The following is a 24,350-nucleotide window of genomic DNA, read 5'->3' on the forward strand; positions in this document are numbered from 1 at the left end:
TAGGCATGCTTAGCATTCAGTAGGGTTAGTATGTGAGAAGTATTGATGGTACAACTTCCATCAGTCTGTACAAAGAAATGAGCTTGAATATTAGTAAGTCCTGCAGTCCTGCAAAGCTAATGGGCAGACCCCTTACAGAAGGTTTGCACCACTACAGGAATTTATAAAGCATTTCGTATGCATGAGGGGCAGGGCTTTGGTCTTAAATTTTAAGTTATGTATTTATTTTTGTGGGGTAAGTGCAATTCTTGTGAAATGTGCCAAATTAATAGCCCAGGTTATCTACAAAACACAGGCAGTAAGCATGCAAGCTTCCCATGCTCCTAATGCTTTTCCTGAATGCACTTCTATGGTGATAGTGTAGCTCTGTCTCCGGTCCTAATCATTCCCTGGGTTCCTTTGTTGTTACTGCTGAAAAGGGTACCAGCGTGGTACAGTGGAACAACACTATCCTGGAAATTGGGAGACCTAGCCTCTGTTTTCATCTCTGCCCCTATCTCACTACATGAATTTCTACCATTCACTTAAACTTTCTGTACAGTTCATCTGTAAAATGGGCATAATGTTGACCCACCTTTTTAAAGACCTTTAAAGATTTCAGGTGTGAAGTACTTTAGATTATTTATTCATTTATTTATTTTGTGGTAGTTTTGTGATTAGTACATGAAGTGAGCAGGCACAGCCAACTTGCTTCACGCAGAACTCTGAAGAGGCACCAAATGACAGCTGTCAGTCACTGTCGATCATAAATGGCCCGTCAGCCTCTTTGCTGAGACCAGACCTCAATGGGGACAGATTTACTTTTCTACTCCTGGAAAAGCTGATATATTCCACTGTTGAGGCACATAGATGGCTCATTGTGGAAGAAGCTCACAATAGATGCTATGGTCCATGCTGCCCCTAAATTTCAGATAATCACATTTGTTTACAGCCTCTGAGTCCAGCAGCTTGGTAGAACAGAGTATTAAAAATCAGTTAGAAACTCCTGAAGTCTGGAGTTTCTAACTCCATTGAAAAGTGCTGACGTTATCTGCACTCTATGCCAGAGCAGCTCTTGTATCCTCATTTACATCCCTGCTTCTCTCTTCCTGTCAGAGTGCTTGTTTCAATAGAAACTTATACATGGTATTGGAACTGTTCCAAATGACATCAGACTGAGGCCCAAAATCTAGGTCCAAAACACTAGGTCCATTTTAATATTCCTTTCTTTCTTCCCCTGGTAGTTATCCTGGTGGCCCAAATACTCCTGCAGGAATGGGGATCCCTCCACACACGAGGCCGCCTGCAGATTTCACTCAGCCGGCTGCAGCTGCCGCCGCAGCTGCAGTTGCAGCCGCAGCTGCCACAGCTACAGCTACAGCTACAGCCACTGTAGCAGCCCTTCAGGAAACCCAGAACAAGGACATGAACCAGTATGGACCGGTAAGAAAGTAGATCTTGCAAACTCGTATTCTTCTGACTTCTGCCTTTAGAGAGACGTGAGTGCCACTATTTAGTATGTGAGCTATTCGGGTATCCGCTGTATTGTGTGTCTGTGTGCACAAGAGATCTCTTGTAGCATGTATAAGTATGTATACTTAATGACACAGAGTGGCCAATACATCATCTTTATGAATCCCTGTTATCGGCACTAGTAATGCATTTGTACTTCAAAGAGCTCATCCCTTAGTTAAAAAAAAATTGCATGCAAAGTTTTATATCCACTTCTAATGTGATGCGTTAGTACTTCCCCTCCTCCAAACTTTAGCACACAGGTAAGTGTTCTAAAGCTTTATTTTAGAGCGTTGCTGTTTCTCTAATTAATTATGTTGATCGACTCAGTTTTTCTAAATACAGTGAAAAAACACACCTCTTAAGGTATTATCTGTGAGAATAGCAATTTGAAGCATACATTTTTGCTGACCCTAAGCTCAACACATAATTATTTCCTGTAATAACTATTAATGAAAAAGGAATGAGTGTTTGATCTGTGCAGCAGCTTTTCTCATCACTTCCATTCTGTGTAGTGTTTCTAAACATAGAGGATAAGGGTGGAGTGCATGCAGAACCTCAGCTGGCGTAAATAAGCAAAGCTCCTTTGAAGTCAATAAAGGGGTGCTGAATTACACCAGCTGAGGATCCTGGCCCATTACCTTGGGGAAGATGACTGGTCATGTCAGTGGATTTTTATTTGCTCATATTAAAGTAGTTTTTCTCTTACTAAACTATTATTTTTGTCTCTTGTTGCTTTTAGAATTCCAGTTGAATTATTATTATGCACATAAAAAAACCCTTACAGAAGGTTACGGAACATAAAAAGAAAATGCGACATAATCCCAGCCCCTGCTAACAAACATGTTCAGCTCCCCGCTCCCATTTTAAATGCATGTCGCATTTTATTCTTTTTTTTCTTTTCTTTTCTTTTTTTCTTCCGTTGAAGGTTTGTTCCTCTTTCCAGATGGGTCCGACTCAGGCTTACAACAGCCAGTTCATGAATCAACCTGGCCCTCGCGGTCCTGCTTCTATGCCAGGCAGCATGAACCCAGCGAGCATGGGAGCTGGAATGACGCCTTCCAGCATGAGCGGGCCGCCTATGGGTATGAGCCAGCCGAGGCCCCCTGGGATAAGCCCGTTCAGCACCCATGGGCAGAGGATGCCACAGCAAGCTTACTCAGGCCCACGCCCCCAGTCTCTGCCTATCCAGGGCATGAAGAGACCGTACCCAGGAGAGGTGAGTATTCTAACTCCTTTATTTCTTTTGTCTTACAAACGATACCAGTTATTCTATGGATGAAATTCACTCTGTGGAGAAAACCTGTTTGACACCCTGGTGAGTGTGTGTAGCAGGTCAGCTCTGTGATTAGTCCCTGCCTATGGAGCTTCAGTTCAAGCTGTAGCTGCTTGTGCCTTTTAGCTCTGGAGGTCCCCAGAGTTCAGTCCCGGTATGTCAGCCAAGATGGCCGCCACCAAGCTCACACAGCCCTGTGAAGTTCTTGAGCCCTCAGAACATCACTTTGAAGCCCTCATAATAGAGCTTAAGTTCATAGGTCTTATACAGACTCTCTGTGCAGAGATGAATTTCAACCTGAATGCTTAAAATAAATGTGTCATGGGCAGAGCATAAGCTTTATTAACTCTGGGTTTTTTATTGTTTTAAAGAAATATGGGGCAGTACCTCACATAAACACCAAAAGCGTGTAAAACTTTTAAAAATCCCATTGCTTTCCAAACCTCCTGTGGCTTGATTTTCATAGGTGCTCAAACTCAAAACTCCTGTTGAGCTCAGAATCCCTGAAAATTCCCATGTTGTCATTTAGCTCATTTTCTTTTGGTCTGGGGTGATGATTATCTGAATTCTTTTCCTGTCTATCCGTCTGTATCTGTTTGTTTCTCCAAAATAAGCATAGGATGTGAGCATTTCCCAAGGCGTAGTAATCAAAATCACACAGCCATTGGCTTTCTGTACGACTTCAGGCAAGTTTTATTGCAATCAGTGGGAGTTAGGCACCGAGATCATTTTGAAAATCCCGTCTTCATCTTTAGAGGCCTATATACCTTTATAAATCTAGCCCTTAGTCTATAACTTTAGATAGAATCATAACATATACTAAATTGATGCTATGCTTTTAGTCCATAGAGTTTACACTAGCATTTTATTGGCCAAAATATAATTGTGGCAATGTAAGTTTACAGAAAATATACACTGATATCCAACATTAAACAAATATTTATTGAGTTTCTTGCAGTTTTCCTAAATGCAGTGTTTCCTGGTCTGTAAATGAATTCTGTTATTGTTGTTACCTTATACATCAAAAGTGACTTACTGCGGCAGGAGTTGCTTATCTAACAACTAGACTTTTCTACTCTGTAAATGCTATCACTCCTTTCCAATTGAGCTAACAATGCATAATGTGTGACTTCTTCAGATGATTATTTTCATCATTACATTTCATATTTCACACCTTTGTGGAAGATTGGGAGTCCCTCCTTGCTGTTTCAATTGCATGTTTTTCGTCACAAGTGAATACAAGAATGTTCTCAAGTAATACGCATTTTACAGTGCTATAAAATCATACGCTTGTTGTAAGGGTGCTGGTAAGTTTAGTAAATGCTACTTATTTATTGATTTATGAAAATTTCTTAAAGGGGATAGTTGTTATAAGTTAGCTTGCTCCAGAATTATTTTGTTTTTGTTGTAAGTAATCAGTATTCATAAATAGATTTGCCATCAGAATGGTTATATTCTTGACCTCGCCCTAAAGGTGCTGAGCAATAACAATGCCCATTGACTTCCTGTTGGGTCACTGCAGGGAAAATGGGAAGGAACTTAGGCCCAGGAGTTGGGGCACTAGCCTAGGATTTCAGAGGCCTGGGTTCAGTCATCTACTCTGCCACAGGCTTCTTTTCTGACATTGGGCAAGTCACTTGCTTCAGTGTTTCAGCCAGCCACCTATAAAGATTCCTTCCCCACCTCCCAGTGTATTCTAGTTTTGGGGAAGGTTATTTCATCCACGATGGCCACAGCTGGGGATGAGACACTGGCCAGAAAGGGCCAAGGTTCTGACGTGGTATGAAGCATGCTCTCTCTCGGGTACTTGGCTGGCTGGTTTTTAATCATATGCTCAGGGTCTAACTGATACGTGAGGTCAGGAAGGAATTTTTCCCCAGGTCATATTGGCAGTGGTCTTGGAGGGCTTTAGCCTTTCTTTGCAACAGAAGAACATAAGACCAGCCATATTGGGTCAGACCAGTAGTCCATCTAGCCTTGTATCCTGTCTTCTGAGAGTAGACAATGCCAGATGCCTCAGAGGGAATGAACAGAACAGAGCAATTATCAAGTGATCCATCCCCTGTCGTCAAGTCCCAGCACTTGTCAGGGTTTAGGGACACCCAGAGCATGGGATTGCATCCCTGACCATCTTGGCTAATAGCCATTCATGGACCTATCCTCCATGAACTTATCTAGTTCTTTTTTGAACCCCTTTGCTTATCTAGGTGTCCTTCACAACATCACCTAGTAACGACTTCCACAGGTTGACTGTGTGTTGTGTGAAGAAATGCTTCCTTTTATTTGTTTTAAACCTGCTGCCTATTAATTTCATTGAGTGACCCCCCCCCCCCACCCCGCTTGCTCATGTTCTGTGTGAAGGGGTAAACAACACTTCCTTTTTTTCTTTTTCAGTCCATACCATTAATGATTTTTTATTCTCCCCTTAGTCATCTCTTTTCCACATTGAGCAGTCCCTATCTTTTTAATCTCTCCTCATATGGAAGCTGTTCCATATCCTTAATCATTTTTCTTAGCCGTTCTCTATACCTTTTCCATTTCTAATGCATCTTTTTTGAGGTGGGGTATTCAGTACTATATGCAATATTCAAGTTGTGGACCTACCCTGGATTTATATAGTGGCATTATGATATTTTCTGTCTTATTATCTATCCCTTTCCAAATGGTTCCTAACATTTTGTTAGCTTTTATGACTGCTGCTGCACAGTGATCAGATGTTTTCAGGGAGCTAACCACAATGACCCCAAGATCTGTTTTTTGAGCAGTAATGGTTAATTTAGATACCATCATTTTGTATATATACACCTCTACCCTGATATAACACTGTCCTTGGGAGCCAAAAAATCTTACCGCGTTATATGTGAAACCACGTTATATCAAACTTGCTTTGATCCGCTGGAGTGCGCGCGCGCGCACACACCCTCAGAGCACTGCTTTACCGCATTATATCTGAATTTGTGTTTTATTGGGTCGCGTTATGTCGGGGTAGAGGAGTAGTTGGGATTATGTTTTCCAATATGCATTACTTTGCATTAATCAACATTAAATTTCATCAGCCATTTGTTGCCCAGTCACCCTTTGTAATTCTTCACAGTCTACTTTGGACTTAACTATCCTGAGTAGTTGTGTATGGTCTGCAAACTTTGCCACCTCATCGTTTACCCTCTTTTCCCTATCATTTATGAATATGTTGAACGGCACTGGTCCCAGTACAGATTCCTGGGGGATCCCATTATTTACCTCTCTCCGTTCTGAAAACTGACTGTTTATTCCTACCCTTTGTTTCCTGTCTTTTAACCAGTTACTGATCAATGAGAAGACCTCCTCCTCTTATCCCATGACTGCTGAGTTTGCTTAAGAGCCTTTGATGAAGGAGCTTGTCATAAGTTCTCTGAAAGTCCAAGTACACCATATCCACTGAATCACCCTCGTTCATGTGTTTGTTGGCCCCCCTCAAAGAATCTTAATAGCATGTGGGTGTGGGTCCTTGCAAGGATTATCTGGGTATATCTCACTTAATCCTTTCCCTGCCACTGAAGTGGCCTCAGGCACTGATGCTCCTCAGTCCCTCCTGTTTTCTTCCTGTGGCATATAATATTACACTCCCCAGGAGATAGACTAATTGTGGTTTCATTTCAGTTGTTTGGTTTAGTGTGTATGTTGTTGGGTGGTGTGCTGTACACAGGAGGTCAGACTAGATGATCTGGTCGACCCTTCTGGCCTTAAACTCTATGGCTCTGTGACTTAATATCCCTATGCCTCAGTTCTTCAACTGTAAAACATGGAGTTAATAGCCCTTCTCTATCTCCCAGGGGTGTTGTGAACATTACACACCTGAGATGGTAAGGCCCTCAGATACTGTGGTTATGGGACCATAAAAGTACTTTAGATAGATGGATGCAGGTGCTCAGCTCCTCTGAAAATCTGTTTACTTATTTAAGTGCCTAAAGTTGGGCATCCTGGAGTGGAGATTTTCAAAAGCACAAATGGTTGGGTGCCCCAGATTGAACAGTAATAAGATTTGAGCACCTTTGAATGTCTGTAAATCCCTGTCCCTCAGAGGCCCAACTCCAGGCACCCAGGTTTGAAAATGTTGGGCAAAGAGTTCATGAGACGGGACATCAGCCTAATTTTATTTTCATTTTAATTCTATAGTTCAAAGTTCCATTCAAAATTATCTCTTGTTTTGTTTCATCTCTGTTGTAAAATAGCCAAATTATGGAAACCAACAGTATGGACCAAATAGCCAGTTTCCTACCCAGCCTGGTCAGTATCCAACTCCCAACCCTCCAAGACCTCTTACATCTCCCAATTACCCTGGACAGAGGATGCCTACCCAGCAAAACACGGGGCAGTACCCTCCTCCGACAGTCAACATGGGACAGTATTACAAGGTGAGACCTTGGGTTCATTGACTATTTCATCTGGTGCTGGTGAAAGTTCTTTCTTCCTTGTTAGTGGATAAAATGAGACTCCGGCAATATTATAGGATCCCCAGATAGGGCCTGATAATATGCCATTAAAGGCAATGGAAGTTATGCTATTGCCTTTAATGAGTCAGAATCAAGCCCATAGTACAGTAAGCTATGCCACATCATAACTTGGGGGCACTAAATGGCGGGCCAAAGTAAAAATGATTGCCAGTCTGAACCTGCCTTTGAGGTTTGACATTTCTAGTTGTGGCAAAGCACAATGAGGGCACCCAATGCACAGTTCTTGGATTAATTGAGAAAATTGCTTTAAGATTAGAGTAGCCAAGTCATTTCTGGTGTTGGATTCTGAGCCAGAAGAATCTTAGGGCCATTAAGATGCACATGGTTCTGGAAATAGGGTTGTTTTGTCATTATTTGCATGGGAGGTGGGTACTGTTTGAGATGACAGCACTATTGGAAAAGAATAAGGAATCATTTCCCACAGAAGGTCACTCGTTGGCTGATGTGGGATGCCTAGAAACATTGCTTTTTCTAACGCAATTTTTGCTATACTGTGGCAGCTTCTGTCCCACACTGTCAAGATGGATGCATCAAGGAGCTATATGCTCAGCCAGTGTAAATCAGTGTAGCTCCATTGCAGTGACGGAAGCTACAATGATTTATGCCAGCTGAAGATCAGTCATGAGTGTTTTAAAGGTGAAGGATTCTATATACTTTTGTATCCTGTTTATTTTTGTTAGGTTTTTAAAATTTTGTTTTGTTTTATAGCCAGAACAGTTTAAGGAACAAAATAGCCTTTTCTGGGAGTGACCCGTGGCTATGTAAAAGGGAATCTTAGTTTGGTTTGAGAAGAAAATCACAACGAAATTTGAAAGGGGAATCCTTGGTCTATCGAAATGCGTTGCATGTTTTTTCATGGAAATATAGATTGATGTGGTAACTGGATGAATAGATGAGCTCATGGAGAAAGGCAGTTCTCCCAACTAAGGGGCAAGGCTCTGAGTTGCAATATAGATGACCTGGTCTTTGGGAGTTTGAAGATTGTGGAGACTAGAGCCTTGATGAATTGAGAACTGTGAGGAAGTTTGGTCTCAGCAGAGACAGGAATGGGTATAGTCTGTAGTGCCTTTCAACCTATGACTGCTCAGTGACCAAAGATAAAATGCTCTCAGCCAAAGATCAGGTGCTATAATATTTACTGCTGCATCAGGAGGAGAGGAGAGGAGGAGAGTAAGAAAATTAGGGCAAAAATAGGAGAGATCAAAGGTGGAAAGCCGGATAAAGAGGCAGGGAAGAATGAAAAAGTGAAGCATCTGCAGTTTCTGGGGCTTGCAACTTCTTGCCTCAAATCTAGACTACTGTATGTTTTTAAAGTGAGAAGTAAATGCAAAGAAAAAAGTATCAGTATGTTTTAAATAGTGCCAGGCTCAAGCCACAGTACCTAGATATTGATTCAGTGTTTAATAGCAATACATATGATAGGTCTTTTTTTTTTTTTTTTTCAGAATTCAATAATAACTTGGTATTATCTTTTTCTAGCCATCAAGGCCTGTACCTGTGGCAAATTACCCTCACTCACCGGTTCCAGGAAACCCCACACCACCCATGACTCCAGGGAGCAGTATTCCACCATACCTGTCACCTAACCAGGATGTCAAACCACCATTCCCACCTGACATTAAGCCAAATATCAATGCTTTACCACCACCTCCAAGTGAGTAGCAAATGGAGCAGCCCCTCAGCCTTTTACTGTCTCTCCTTCCTCTGCCATGCATATTATGCAACCCAGAAGTGATGCTTTAAAAAATAGCATCTTGATTGCTATTTTTTGACATGGAGAGAAATGTTGATTGCCATTTGATATATGGCGTTGACCAACCACATTATGCAAGCTACTCCGAGAGGAAGGAAACAGGAAAGAAGAATATCTGTTTCCAAACAAAGTGCTGGAAAATGCCAAATGGAAAACTCTCTCCAAAGTTAAACTTTTAAGAACATTTCCCCTTAAATATTCCTGTAGTTGATTTATCAGAATGAAACTCTTAATTGTCAGCTGTTTCATGTTGTTGGGTTTGTTTATTGCATAGAATCTCCATCAATAGTAATGTGGTGTGTTTTGGTCAAGGGAAAGCGATTGAATACTACTGAAGAATAGCTTAAAGGGTGAATATTTATAATGGTACTCCTGTTATGTCCATGCAGACCTCTTATATTCAATAGCATGCCAAGTAATAATGTATACAGTAACTCCTCACTTTAAGTCATCCCGGTTAATGTTGTTTCGTTACGTTGCTGATCAATTAGGGAACATACTCATTTAAAGTTGTGCAATGCTCCACTCTTACGTTGTTTGGCTGCCTGCTTTCTCCACAGCTGGCAGCCTCCGTACACTCCCCCCTCCCCACCGCGCCTCCCGCCCACCAGCAGACCCCACAGATCAGCACCTGTCCCCCCCTTCCCCCCTGCCCATGGCAATCAGCTGGCTTGTGGCATTTTAGGGGCAGGAGGGAGGAGTGAGGACTCGTCTCGCAGGCTCCCCATTCCTCCCCTGCCTCTCGAACGCTGCAAGCCAGCTAATTGCCCTGGGCAGGGGGAGGGAGGGGGAGCCTGCGTGCCAAGTTCTCGCTCCTCCTCCCTCCCTCCCTCCTGCCCCCTAAACACCGCAAGCCAGCTGATTGCCCCAGGCAGGAGGGAGTGGGGAGGAGCGAGGACTCAGCATCCAGGCTCCCCCTCCCTCCCCTGCCTCCTGCCAGCAGCAGTCAGCTTGCTTGCAGTGTTTAGAGGGGAGGGAGGGGGAGGAACAAGGATGCAGCGTGGGAAGTAAAGGGGGAGGAGGTGGGAGGGAGAAGAGGCAGGTCAAGGATGGGGGCTTGGGAGAAGGGGGGAAGTGGGCGGGCTGAGGGTTGAGTCCCCCCTCTCCCCCCCCGTGCTTGCAGAATAGGGGAAGCTGCCGCTGCTGTGCAGTGTGCTTCCTCTAGCCTACAGCACCTTCAGCCTCCTTGCCTGCCTCATCTCCAGTGCCAGTGGGCTGTGCCTGTGTAGGGTAAGGCAGGGGCACCTCCCAACTGTACTGTATGTAGAGTATGTTTGTAAACACACAGCACGTACACACTACTCCCCCCACCTTCCAGTGTAGTATTAAATTGCTTGGTTAAAAATTATTTAAAACTTATACCTGTATTAAATTGCTTGTTTAAAATGTATATAATGCCTTTTGTCTGGCAAAAAAAAATTCCCTGGAACCTAACCCCCCCCATTTACATTAAATCTTATGGGGAAATTGTATTCGCTTAACATCATTTCACTTAAAGTTGCATTTTTCAGGAACATAACTACAACAGTAAGTGAGGAATTACTGTACTCCTTTCAAAGCCACTCAACCTCACAGCTATGTTTGGCTGAAAGTGAGTCAGGAATAACACCATCTCAGTGGCTGTATACTCATACAATTTGTCTAGGGTCTAAAAGTCACTAAAGAATAATCAAAATTTAGGCACTGGAAGAAGCAATACGTTCTCTATAGAAAGACCTCTGTTGTATTAGCTCTTTACAACCAGCATTTTGGGGTTCATGGGGAGCTGAAAGATTAAGGTTATTGGTACTGTTTTAGCTTCAGCAGCCTCAGAGGGAGGAGAGTATTTTAGGTAAGAGTTGAACAGCAGCTTCTGCTTCTGATGCGTAAAGAAGAAACACAATCTTAAATCCAGTAATTACAATGGACAGTGGTAACCTTTTAATATTCCAGGTCTTCCTGCTTCAGAATCACTTCAAACAAACCTGTTTTTTCAGCCAGAACATACCTGCTGAAAATAGTTGGCCATCATAAATTGTGCATAACAAGCAGCAAAGCTCTTCATGATGAGAGACTGAATGGCTTGTGGAACTAGTAATAGAATACCAGAGCCTTCCATCTGTAGATGACCATTAGAACCGAGAGTCGTTACCATCTACTGGCACACTTAAAATGAATTTGGTAATCTCAATTCCAATTTCTAGGGAGAAAATAGCCACATCACAGAAAAACAAATAGCAACGCACCACCACAACTGGCATTAATTGGCAGGCTCAGCAGAGTGATTGAATGGTAACTGAACTAATCTCTCACAATGAAAAATGGTCCCCCCACATCAGGTGGAAGGCATGACTGTAGTGAGAGGCACTTTTGCTGCTCCTTTCATAAACCTTCTCTGTGGATATAAGTAGAAGACATCAGTCCCCAGAGCTATCAGTCTGCTCCCTATCACCTGCGCAAAATCCACTTATACAATTATTTGTCATGTCATTTTCTATATGTGACTCTACTAGGTTAACCCCAGCAATAGATCACTGTATCATTTGTCATTATTCTGTATAAATATACACATTGTTATTGCACTGCAGATGCTAAAGGGAAAGTTCACACTTTCTCTCCCTCTTCGATCCCAGCCAACCACAACGATGAGCTGCGTCTGACATTCCCTGTGAGGGATGGGGTGGTGTTGGAGCCCTTTCGGCTGGAGCACAACCTGGCGGTCAGTAACCATGTCTTTCACCTGCGGCCAACCGTCCATCAGACGCTGATGTGGAGGTAGGTTTGAGCAGTGTTCTGAGGCAATCTTGCATGGCTGAAAGCAAAATGGTGGGGCAAATGAACTTTGTTTGAGTCAGTCATGGATTTCAAGATTAGTAAATATGGTCTGGATAGAAAAAGAATCCCTTTAGCTCATATATATGTGAACAACCCTCAACTTCCAGAGAGTAAAGTGCAATAATATGCTTCCTCATTCAGTTCCCAACCCTTTGGCTGGTGCTAAGTTATATGCCATCCTTCCAAGCAAACCTGATGGAACCAATGTGAATGGGGCAAAGGGCAATGTCTGTAAAATAATCATTTAAATGTATCTTTTGACTTGCTTCTGCTCTTTCTGGTAAAAGTGCTAGGAGCATGCGTAGCTGAGACCAGCATGCAAGGACCATTCATGAATATTTCTGAACAAGGCATACTCCTTGCATCATCCAGAGGTGATCTGGTGTTACTGTGTCAGTAATTTGGCCTGAACAATCTGTGATAAGCTTTGTCGCAGTACCTTGGCAGGGTTGCTTCTATTTTCAGCTGGAACTCAGAGGTGCAAAGATATCTGAAAATAAAAACAGTAGGCAAATTAAGGACCTGATTCAGAGAGATGGTAAATTCAGTGGCAGTTATAGGTGCTAAGCCCCTCTCAGGATAAGGCCCAAATTTCAGATAGAAGGTTGGTTTTAGAGAGCTGTTCTAACTTACCCAGAACAGAAATGAGCCAAGCGACTGAAGTGCAGCTTTCCCCACGCAACATAGCTCTTTCACCTACAGTAAATATTGCTTTTCATCAGAGACACAGAGAGCGAATAGTCCCTCTGGATTATATTTTGCAGCTCTGTAATTCAAACTTGCATAAAATGATTCCAGATTCTGTACTGGCTTTGATATATGGACAAGGAATGAAATGGCATTAAATCAAATCAAAACCAAAGCCTTGATTTGTTTTCATTTCCAAATACTGTAGGATGGACTTGTTTAGAATCTGTGCTTGTGTGCCTTTGGAGAATTTAGTTTTGTCATTATCTTGTCTTATTGTATGGAACTTTCCTTTGTAATACATGAAACAGCTGAGCAAATGAAACCTCTTCTCGTCAACACCCTTTCCAGTGTGCCCAAAATTCCCCTTCTTCCAGTTTCTCTAAGAAGTCATCCTTCAAGCCTGGGCTAGGTGGATCATTGGATTAATAATGTTGTGACCTCAAGATTTTCCATACTGGGACCCATTGCAATCACCCACCCATTTTGTAATGTGGGAAGGATGGGTGGTTGTAACCGCCTGGGCATCATGACTCCTGGTTGAGATTTGACCTAGAATATAGATACTTATTTGCCTGCATGATGTTGGTAGTCTCAAGCCTAGGAATTAGAAATGTGAGAGATTTAAAATAGGCTACATCCAATAATTAATTCCCAACTTTGAGGTCAGTTATTGCTTACTTGCATTTCATTATCCCGGAGTACTCACAACAAGAGGGAGTTTTGGCAGTTATTTGCTGGTTCTTATTAATAAGTAATCACTGTTGGGGATTGTGCAGGCTAGTTCTGTAGATTTATAGAGCTGCACTGAGCCATGAGTCTGTCTCTTAATACCTGATCTTTCTTTAAAAAAAAAAAAAACAAAAAAACTCCTTTAGCACACTGACTTGGACTTGTATTTAAATTCCTTTTAATGAAGACTCATCAGTAATTTGTGCTCAGGTTTTCCACCTTGAAAAACTTATTAGTGATGGGAGGCCAGGGGCAGCCTGAACACGCAGAAAACTGAGTCTTGTGTCTGTCATCCTTATCTCGTTCATTTTTCTCTGCTTGATCACACAGTTACACCCACGTGGAAAATGCCCAGACTGTGTCTCTAACCCTGTCAGCTGTGTGTGGAGCATCAGTTGTGTTAGCATTTGTTGTACAATAGCTCAGCTAAAAGAGAATAGATATTAGATGGCATTAAGAGATTTTGCACGTTGAAATTATAATGAAGTAATATGAAGTTCACCTTGGACTGCATGGATTCCAATGCATGTATTAGTCACGTAAATTCTAGACCAAACCTTTAAATTTGAATAGAGAATGATGGAATGGGGCCAGTTGTGAAAGTTTTTATGCTAGATAAAATATTGAGTAAAATATCCCTCTGATAGTCACACAGCTGATGGTGACGCAAATATTCTTCTCTCTACTGGGAACTCCATGCTCTTACAAAGGAAAAAAATGGAGAGAAAGTCAACCAGGAGAATTTTGCCTTAAAAATGGATCAGTCTTTGCTCACCACAGTTTATGTATTATCTATCATTGTGGGGCAGCCTAGCTAGAACACAAGATTCTCCACATTTCCATTCCTCCCTATGTCACCCTGGACAAACTTTTAAGAGGGGTCAGGGAGGCAGTTTTGTCCTTAACAGCTTCTGCGTAATGTATAAAGACTTTCCCTGTTTTTTTTAATCTACTTGATTTTAGGTTAGAGATATCGGGTCCCCGCTTCCCTCGTTTTATTTTTTGTGCTAACTAGATTTCTGTAGGCCCTGAATAGCAATGTCACTTGAGATGCTTTCCTTCCCCAAAAATAGAGATTGTGATTCTAACCTAAATCTCTGGAATTTCTGAGCATGACCACACCACCAGTATAGGACATAAACGTGACCTTTACAGGGAAAAAACTGAGTACAAATTATCTGAGCCTTCAGTAAAAGCAGTCTAACACAAGGCTGCCCATTGCTTTTTTTAAAAAATTATCAGATACTAAGAAACAGTCTGAGCACAGGGCCTCCATTCTTAGACTCTAACAAGTTGCATTTTCTTCCCACCTGCTGGGGGTGGAGGAGAGAGCAAGTTGCATCTCAGATTATGGTCTCGTATGACTCACTATTCATGTCCTTCAAAGGTCTTACAGGAGAGTCTAGCAAAGAGAAGGAAATTATCACCTGATGTTTCTTATGTAAAAGATGGTCAGCAATGGACTTTGTGGCCGTCTTTGTTCATAATAAATTAACAGTGAAGGACAAAACCCCAAAATTTCAGTTTAACTTTCCAGTCCCTCTTTAACCTCTCTGTACTTCAGTTTACTCATTTGTAAAATGAGGCTAATACTGACGTGATGGGGTGCAAGTGTGCTACTATCTACTGAGGCCTGGTCTACACCTCAGATTTAGGTTAACCTAGATACATCACTCAGGGCTGGGAAAAAAATTGTGCTTTGTGTGATATGGTTAGGTCGACCTAACCCCCACAGTAGATGCAGCTAGGTTGATGAAAAATCAGAGAGATGGATTACAAAAATAATTCCATCAATGTGGGACTTGTCTACACTGTGACACTATTGCAGAAGTGTAGTTGTGTCCCTGTAGTGGCTGAAATATCCTCAGTTACTCAAGGGTTAACTTCAGCTCAGTTTGGTATTATCTGTCATTGTGATAAATCAAGAGTAGTTGCTTTGGAGATAGAGTGGGACATATGTTTTTAGGGATTCTGCTACTGAGATGATCCCCAGGCTGGGTGAGTTCTCCTTACTCTCTGAATGTGTTACTTGCTTTATTTTCTTGTTATAAACACTAACGCTTGAAGAAAGACCTACCTGACTGCAACTTTTTCCTTTCCGCTGAGTCATTCCACCGACTTACAACCCACCTTTGTAAAGCACTTTGAGATCTCCACAGGAAAATTAATGTATAAGCGTAAAGTATCATTATTATTATTATTCTCTCAAATTTCAGATGCCTGAGTCATCCTGTGTTGTTTCTGTTAATGGCTTTTATGGGGAGGATATGTGTTATACATTTATTATTTGTGAGGCATTTCCAGAAAAAAAAAAAATCAGAGTTGAGCAAAGCAGAGTTAAAGTGAAGGGGGTGGGATGGCATAGAATTTCTAACATCCCAAAAAAAATTCCTTTAGTCATATGAAAACAGAGTTTAAGCCAGGTTTGTGCCTTGTGGTACAGGTCTGACTTGGAGCTGCAGTTCAAGTGCTACCACCACGAAGACAGACAAATGAACACAAACTGGCCGGCATCAGTCCAGGTCAGCGTTAATGCAACCCCTCTTACCATTGAACGTGGCGACAACAAGACATCTCATAAACCTCTGCACCTAAAGCACGTCTGTCAGCCGGGAAGAAACACAATTCAAATTACAGTAACAGCATGTTGTTGTGTAAGTACATGGGGCTTGCTGCTGCCGCTGACTCTAAAGGTCTGCGGCACAGGAAGGAACTGTCTGGACATGTTCACTTAGGCCAGCAGTTCTTACCTCTCTCACTTTTACTTTTTTTTAAAATTTTCATTGTTGGGGGAAGGGAGGTGTCACTGATTTTAGTGTGGGTGACAGGACAGGGCCAGAGAGAGAGTGCTAAAGACCATGTCGTATTTTAACCATGTCATAATTTGCTGGAGAACTGGGGCCGTATGGGCAGAGCAGTTGCCTTGCCAACATGTCTAGAAAGACCCACCTCTGAAGGGGAGAATGCATCAGATCTCTGTGCTCATTCAGTACTTGCCTGTCTAACAGTTCTGATAGCAAGGCAGGTAATGTGACGTTGGATGGTTTTCTTGCTGTGGACACTTGTCCACTGGGAATTGGACTAAGGCTAAAATCTTACTTCACACAGAGCATCAAATTGCCATTTCTTTGCCACCGTGACTCTGGGCTGGGTTATACCAGTGAGGTAAAGGTGAAAGGCTCATATCTCGTTACTCAATCCACTGAGCCATGCAACTTGCCTCCCACTGCTAGCTCTCAATTACAATTAACATAGATTGTACTTTTAATGGAGAGGGGCTGCACACTTCATAGTCTGGGCTTTCTGCCATTTCGTTGCCATTGGCAAGGACAGAGAGTCTGGGGACAGCTTTCCCAGGGTCAGAGTCTGAGACAATTTGAAGAGAGACCTCAAGCTTATGCCCATTGTTTTACTTCAGACTTCTTCTTCCTTGCACAATCTCACATTCCTTGTCTTGTGCCCCACAGTGCAGTGGTGGATCACTTATCTGATGGCTAGGAGGAGAGGTCATCACAGCAACCTTCCTAGCTATTCTGAGTGCAGGGCAAGTGGGCAATAGGGCAGGGGTAGAAAATCCAGAGGTCACTGTGACAAACCCCATAAATAACAGATTATCGCATCACATTTTTTACTTTCAAGGGGAAAATGATGCAGCGAATGTTACCTTTTCTTTACAGCAACGTAACCAGGTGATAGGTGTTATGCAATCCTAGACTGCAACTTCAGACTGTCCTTAAAGAGAGTGTGTTAACTCAGATGAGCAAAGTCCACTGTAGCGTGTGTTTGCAGGGTTCTCTTGGAGTCAGTGCAGAGCTGCACATGTGCCATTCAAGGGCAGAACTCTGCGCCATCCAGTGGTGTATAACAACGTAACATGCGTGGTTCTGTTAGTAACTCGGTGATTTTTTTTTCAGTCACACTTGTTTGTGCTGCAGTTAGTGCACCGGCCATCAGTTCGTTCTGTGCTTCAAGGCTTGCTAAAGAAACGTCTTCTCCCAGCGGAACATTGTATCACTAAGAGTGAGTTTTGTGTGTGAGAGAGAGAATGTATTAGAGAGGAGGTGAATGAGGGATTATCTTTTATTGTACCAGCTTCTATTGGTGAGAGAGACAAGCTTTCGATCTACACAGAGCTCCTCTTCAGCTAAAAAAAATGTAAACCCCTCCTGTCCACCATGCCAGGGTGGGGTTGTTCAAGGCAGGGTAAGTCTGCTTTCTGACTTTTTACACAGCTTTGGGGGCCAGTGTACTGTGCTTTGGGGGCCAGTGTGTATTCAGCTCAGACCAGACCCACTCAGACAAGCACCAGGAACAAAGTTGTGTTCTGTAAGATTACAATCCAGCAGCTTCCTGTCTCCTTGCCGCATGCTCCCAGCTTCAGGAGAGCTCTGTGTAAGCTCGAATCCTCGTCTCTCTCACCAAGAGAAGTTGGTCCAATAAAGGATATTTTCTCACCACCTTGTCTTTCTAATATCCTGGGATCTACCCGGCTACAACAACACTGCAAACAATGACTGTATTAATTATATTTATCAAGATTATCCAGAGTGCCTTATAATCAGTTATAATATTTTATTCACCTATTGAAATTTTTAATAACCAGGCCTGGGCTTGCCAGAGCATCATGCTGTTGGGCTACTTACCTGGCATGCTCTGATTCTGGAGTGAGAAACAGGGCAGAGCAACCAGCAATGTCAGCTTTACACGACCCAAGAACTGTCAGGTTGGGGGAATCCATAGCCATGTGAGATTTTCATCACTCAGAGATCCTTTCAAGCTGGGGGAATCCCTGGCTATCCATTCAGGGCTGCTTTCATCCCCTTTGCAACACAAATTGGACAAACTGGGGCTGAGCGCCCAGCCCTATAACTTTTCAGTATGTAATGATTTCTCTAAATTTGATTTTTATCATACCTGTGCTCCTATTGAGTTGTGCACACAATACCTGGCTTAAGTTTATAGGATTCTATGCCATCTCATGAGAGCTGTTTATCAGGTATGGGGAAGGCGCTATTTGCACAGCCAGACTTCAAGCAGCTACATTAAAAACCATAGCACATGTGTGGTTTCTTTCACATCAGGGCCAGTGCAACACATTAGGCAACCTAGGCGGTTGCCTAGGGCACTAGCATTTGGGGGGCGGCATTTCGGGTCCTTCGGCGGCGACCGCGGTGGCCGGATCTTCTGCCGCCCTGGTCGTCGGCAGCTTTTAGGTGGAGGGAGCTGGGACAGGGGTGCTCGGGGAGGGCCGCCTGCAGCAAGGGGTGGGGGGGCGCGACATGCAGGGGAACTCCCTGCCCCAGCCCACCTCTGCTCCGCCTCCTCCCTGAGCATGCCACCCCGCTCTGCTTCTTTCCCTTCCAGGCTTGTGGCGCCAAACAGCTGATTGGCGCCGCAAGCCTGGGAGGTGGGAGAAGTGGAGCAGCAACGGTGTGCTCGGGGAGGAGGAGGAGCAGAGATGAGCTGGGGCGAGGAGCTGCTGCACAGCTCCCCGGGCTGGGGGGAGCCGCTGCTGGGGGGTGGGGGAGCACCACAGGGTAGAGTGGGGGAGCTGCTGCAGGGGAGGGTGCCTCAGGGCGAGGGGATGGGGAGCTGCTGTGGTGGGGGCGCCTTAGGGAGGAGGGGGGCGGAGAGCTGCCACAGGGCTTGTGGGGGGGAGGTGTGCAAGGTGGAAGTTTCGCCTAGGGTGCGAAACATCCTTGCACCCACCCTGTTTCACATACATATACCGTCTTCCTAAACAGTCAAGAGGAACTTCAGCAGCGTGGCAGCCTCCTCTGGCAACGCAACACTAAACGGTGAGGATGGAGTGGAGCAGACAGCTATTAAAGTGTCTCTGAAATGTCCAATCACATTCCGGCGAATCCAGCTCCCAGCGAGAGGCCATGATTGCAAGCATGTACAAGTGAGTACATTTCGGTGTCCTGATATTTTTCCCTATGCTGTGCATTACAATGTCTTTTGAGGGTTTTTTTGTGGGTAGGAGATATGATGAATTTCTCTGTTTATCATATGGATTTTGTGGTTTGAGATCATATTTTACGTTTGTCTAATTTCAACCAAAGGGTGTGACTGTTTTTAAAATAAATACTAAGTTCAGTTGATGATGAAAGCTTTAATTCCTCCTATCCTATTGCAAAATCATATGGAGTGTGATGAATGAAATAAGAAATGTCACATAACATTTCAGTTGTAATAGTGAATAATACCATCATTGGCCAGATCCTCAGGTTGCTACTGAGACTCCAGTCCTGAAACACTTACACACATCAGTAATCCCGTTGAACTCAGTGGAACTACTTATGTATGTGTTTGTAGGAACAGCGCCTGAGTCCTTATGTAGGCAAACAGGCGAGCTGCTGCTGACTTCATTGACAGAGTAAAGACTTAAGTAAGAACATGAACTAAAAAAGTAAGGCCTTCCAGATTTGGCCCAAAATGCTTTGTGTCCAGTCTCTGGTGGCTTGGCTCACCTTTATGTCCAGGCATTTGAAAATGGGCTGAGGAATTATTGGAGAGATCAGTTGGGGATTGAGCTTTTAAGCTACCCAGTTTTATTGGTTGTGGGTCCTCTTGAATTGTACTGCTGCATTCAAGGAATTATTTGTGATGTATTTTTAAGCCATATCAAGGGTACCTAGAACATATGGTCAGCACTTGTCTTTAGCATTTTGTAAATGTAAGTAAACAAACATAATGCATCTGCTTGTTTTGAACAATTCCTCTTACCAATTACTATCCAAGAAAATGTTCTCCCTTCTTTCTCTTCATTTTTTTACTAAGGGGGGAAATCTTGGAAAGTCTCATATGCCTTTATACAGCAGGGGAAAGGATATTTCCCGTAAGCCACCTTCTTACTTCTGTAGATTTATATCTCCGTGCTTGTAGTCTTGTTTCTCCACTGTCCGCAGTTTTATTTTTGCTCAGTTGGCTCAGCTAATATGATCTCTTTGCGTGTGTGTCTGTCTATCTGACTTGCAGTGCTTTGATCTGGAATCTTACTTGCAACTGAACTGTGAACGAGGAACTTGGAGGTGTCCTGTATGCAAGTAAGTGAAACATTATATCCAATGCAAGTTGCATAGAATTTGTCCCAAGTTATCTTCCAAAACAAAAAATAAGAGGCAATAGGAGAAAGATGTTGAAAAGAATGGAGAAGACCACTAAGAATGTTTGGTTTATCTTGTTCTGTGTTATCGGAATGTGAGGACACTCCATGTCCATGATATTTAAAAGGTGACAAAATTAAAATGAATGAAAGAAAATACTTTCCCCTGCAATTCATAACCTGTGGATCACTGATTCGGGATATTAATGAGACGAGGAGTTGTGCAGAATTAAAAAGAGGTTTGAGCCTTTATATTGATAAGATTGGTACCTACCGAGTTATTTCAGCTAGGATAATAGTTACTAAGGCTGTTATTCCTTATGCATCACAGCATGAACTCCAGGAAAATTCAAGAAGAAACCCTCTACCAAGCAGCGGTGGCATTGGACAATTGAATTGTGGGTTCATTGCCTTCCTCTGGATCATCAAGCATAAGCCACAATCAGAGACAAGATACCAGAGTAGAAGGACTTCTCGTCTATTCTGAGATTGCATTTCTGTTCTATGTTGTAATTCACAAATGGCTGAACTTCAGATGAGCAGATATTAAAGTGGTCACATTCAGTACACCCACTGGGGAAATATAGGCAAGGTCAAGTTTTAGAGGTAGGAATCAATCTACTGTAGAGTGAAAGAGGAAATCTACACTGAGCTTGAAACAGTAATGCACTGCTCCTTATAATGTTTTAACCTGGGGATAGGCTAGTCGCAAAATCCAAGATCCTGAAGAAAGTGTGTGGCACATCCAGGAACTGAACAGGTCCCATTCTGGTGACTTACCCCCAAACCATCCTTCCTCTCTCTATACATACTTGCAACTATTACAATTTAGGCTTCTTCCTTTCTAGTAAAACTGCTCTACTGGAGGGCTTGGAGGTTGACCAGTATATGTGGGGTATTCTGAATGCTATACAAAAGTAAGTGACCTCTCTTTATTTCCGGTTTTGGTTCTGACCAGCTGCATCAGTTCTCTGCTTGGGTTAAAAAGATTTTCCCCAGAATGATTAGGGCTCTTTAAAGGTATTAGATCTGTAAGTTGCAAGGGGGAGACTGAATAGCTTGGGTTACTGAGTATGAAACTTGTCACCTGTTCAATTGCAGGGCAGGTTACTAGTAAGTGAAATTCATTATAAATCTGATGGCTCTTTGGTAGCTTAGGTGAAGTGACTTGGTCTCAGTCTGGTTGCTAATGGACCTGGCTCCTAATTGGCACTCTTGATGGCAGACTCATCAGACAGGCAAAGGATGGAATGGGGAATGAACTATTTTCTCGCTCCTAGAAGCTACCCATCTAACTCAGGTTGGTGGCACTTCAGGCAGGACCATACAGAGATGTTTGCACTGCTGCAGTCCTACTGTACCCACTTGTGGACAATGGGAGGAGTTCATTTTTCAAGGCTCTGAAACGATCACCTTTTAAGAGTGCTGCCTACACACTCTTTGCAAAGGAAACACTTTGAGATTGTATTGTCTTTCGGGCAAATGGAATTCACAAGTTACAATGCAGCTTTTTGTGGGACATTCAAGAGAACTGATAGCAAAGCAAGAGCCAATGATACTGTAAGTTGTTTCTGTCTTACAGCTCTGAATTTGAAGAAGTTACAATCGACCCAACGTGCAGTTGGAGGCCAGTCCCTATAAAGTCAGATATTCACATCAAAGATGATCCAGATGGCATTCCTTCCAAGAGATTTAAAACCATGAGTCCCAGCCAGATGATCATGCCAAATGTGATGGAGATGATTGCAGCTTTGGGTCCCGGCCCGTCACCTTACCCATCCCTTCCACCTCCACCAGGGGCCAATAACTCCACTGAGTATGGTAACCAAGGTTGGTTTTATTGTTTCAAGAGCACAGAAAACATATCCCAAAAATTGTTGAGCGATTCAGTCAGTTTTTGTGATCCACATGTGTAGCAATGTAATCTATGAGTGCCCTTGCATGGAAGACTGTTTGAGCAAGAAAGAAAATATACAGCTACTGATATGAAACACTAACGTAGCCCTTTCACTTTAGAATTTATTTAGGCAAAAATCTGTAATGAAGTAAATCAATTATTCTTACCCATTTTATGATAAAGCACCTCTATTCCCCCTCCAATGGATGAGCAGCGGCTGCTCCCATGTCTGCTTTGTCATGCCCCAACACAGTTCCCTTCATCTTGCTTTCTGTCCATTTCCTCCATCCGTCCCTTTGGTGACTTCCTTTCCCTGTTCCCGCTCTACAGAAGGCCACATACTGCTGAGGGTGATAACCATGGAGAGGCTTGGGCCAGTGGGCTGCCGTCTGAGCCTGCAGTCCTGTACATGTAAGCTTCTCCATTGGCCAGCTTCATTAAGGGCCACTGTGGGTGTAGGGACAGAAGGTGGGCAACTTTTAAAGAACCATACACCGCTTTGCTGAGAAGCACAGGAGTGTTTTTGTATTAGGAAGTCAGATTTAGAGTCATGCAAATTTCTCTACCACCTCCTGCCCCAATGTTGGGAAACACTTGACTAAATGCAGGCGGTGGAGGTATCTGTTCAAGGACCTGGTATATTGAGAATGACTAGATTATACAGGCAGGTTGTAGCTCAAATTCTCATGATATTGTTGTAAAACTAGAGACAATTATCTTTGCAGTGGTATGATATGACTCTTAGTACAACTCTCAATAGTTTCAGAAAATGTCATTACAAGACAATAGATGTGCTTCTTGCAGGCATTTTGGAGAGAAAAAAATATATATATATAATTTACTCCAATGATTGAGAGACCATCAACAGATTATCCAGCTTTTTGAATGATCAAGTAGGTGAACAAACACTATAACAATATCATGGGTACTCCATCACGAAGTGTGTTTCACTCAGTCAATAGGGAGGAAGCGTAGTTGGAGCATGAGACCAGGAGTCACTTAATTTGGGCTTTGCTCCCTGCTCTTCCCACTGACTCTGACACCTGGGGCAAATGACCTCTTTTCCTCTCATTATGCATAGCCGGGCAGTGAGACTGATGAAAGGCACTGTAGAAGGACAAAGTAGTAGTAATAGTACCACTTCGATGTTCGTAGCTTAGTTTTATTTATTTATGGCAATATTTTCCAGTATAGCAGTAAACACACTGCAGTATGTCAATAATACGAGACCTCGCTCCAGCTCCCTGCTACTAAATCTTTCCTGAGAAGTGGGGTGAGACCAGCTATGTACTATGAGACTTATCCAGTTTGCAGATTAGCAAAGTGAGAATTAGAAAGGCTCTACAGCATTTACATGATAGATCAAAGTCCCAACTTGTTTGAGAAATACTCTTACATGGCTAATGACTTCTATTCCTCTGAGATTAAACTTCTGCTTAAAATGAGCTGTGCTGAAAAGCGAATGATGCAGATACTTCAGTTTGTCAAACTACCTGCTTGACTTGAACGTTTAAAGCTGCTCTACTTCAGCTGACAAACTGAAAACAAGCTCCAAAGCCGTTGTATTATTTCAGAGCTCAATATGATCCCATTCCTGGCTTATGTGATTGCTTGGTAGCTTTAGTTCAGTTTCTACTGCTCATATCAAGTAAACCACCAGAGTTGGCAGCCCAGTTGGAAGTCTTAACAGAGACACCCAGGATAGAAAAGGATATGAAGGGTGAATTTATCTGTACACCTATAGAGGATCAGTTCGGAAGAGAGTTGGAGCACAGTGGCTGGAATGGAATGGAGCAAAATGCACTGGTCCTGACCATACAGTACCTTATCTGCAGACAAACAGAGGATTTTATTCTCTAGATATGGCAATTCCCCATCCCACACCAGCTCTAACTTCATTTAAAACTAGTTGAGTGAGGGATAAAACCAAAACATTTATTTTGAAAACCCCTGGAACTTTTGTGCTTCAAGGAACTCAGACTCAAACCAATCTCAGTTTAGTTTTGGAAATTCATTAATCTTCCATTCAGAATGTGCACTTGGTGTTTTAAAATGTTGGCTGCAGTCAGATTGTAACACTGCAAATTAAAAAAATAAAT

General features: G+C 42.9%; 1 protein-coding gene across 16 annotated transcripts in view; it reads left to right on the forward strand.

Annotated features, from left to right (window-relative positions):
* ZMIZ1 (zinc finger MIZ-type containing 1) overlaps window positions 1-24,350 on the forward strand; it is a 509,185-nt gene that overhangs the window by 469,948 nt on the left and 14,887 nt on the right. For 8 of the 16 annotated variants that reach the window (XM_050960048.1, XM_050960038.1, XM_050960040.1 and 5 more), the window contains 12 exons: window positions 1,224-1,422; window positions 2,420-2,710; window positions 6,979-7,161; window positions 8,740-8,914; window positions 11,581-11,767; window positions 15,690-15,900; window positions 17,161-17,266; window positions 18,991-19,151; window positions 20,228-20,295; window positions 21,203-21,271; window positions 21,937-22,184; window positions 22,582-22,662. In XM_050960048.1, the coding sequence (XP_050816005.1) occupies window positions 1,224-1,422; window positions 2,420-2,710; window positions 6,979-7,161; window positions 8,740-8,914; window positions 11,581-11,767; window positions 15,690-15,900; window positions 17,161-17,266; window positions 18,991-19,151; window positions 20,228-20,295; window positions 21,203-21,271; window positions 21,937-22,184; window positions 22,582-22,662 (1,979 nt within the window). The remainder of the gene's footprint in view (window positions 1-1,223; window positions 1,423-2,419; window positions 2,711-6,978; window positions 7,162-8,739; window positions 8,915-11,580; window positions 11,768-15,689; window positions 15,901-17,160; window positions 17,267-18,990; window positions 19,152-20,227; window positions 20,296-21,202; window positions 21,272-21,936; window positions 22,185-22,581; window positions 22,663-24,350) is intronic. The other 8 variants (XM_050960045.1, XM_050960049.1, XM_050960044.1 and 5 more) reach the window with 7 other exon arrangements.

Source organism: Gopherus flavomarginatus, chromosome 6 (assembly GCF_025201925.1).
Source record: "Gopherus flavomarginatus isolate rGopFla2 chromosome 6, rGopFla2.mat.asm, whole genome shotgun sequence".
Classification (NCBI taxonomy): domain Eukaryota; kingdom Metazoa; phylum Chordata; order Testudines; family Testudinidae; genus Gopherus; species Gopherus flavomarginatus.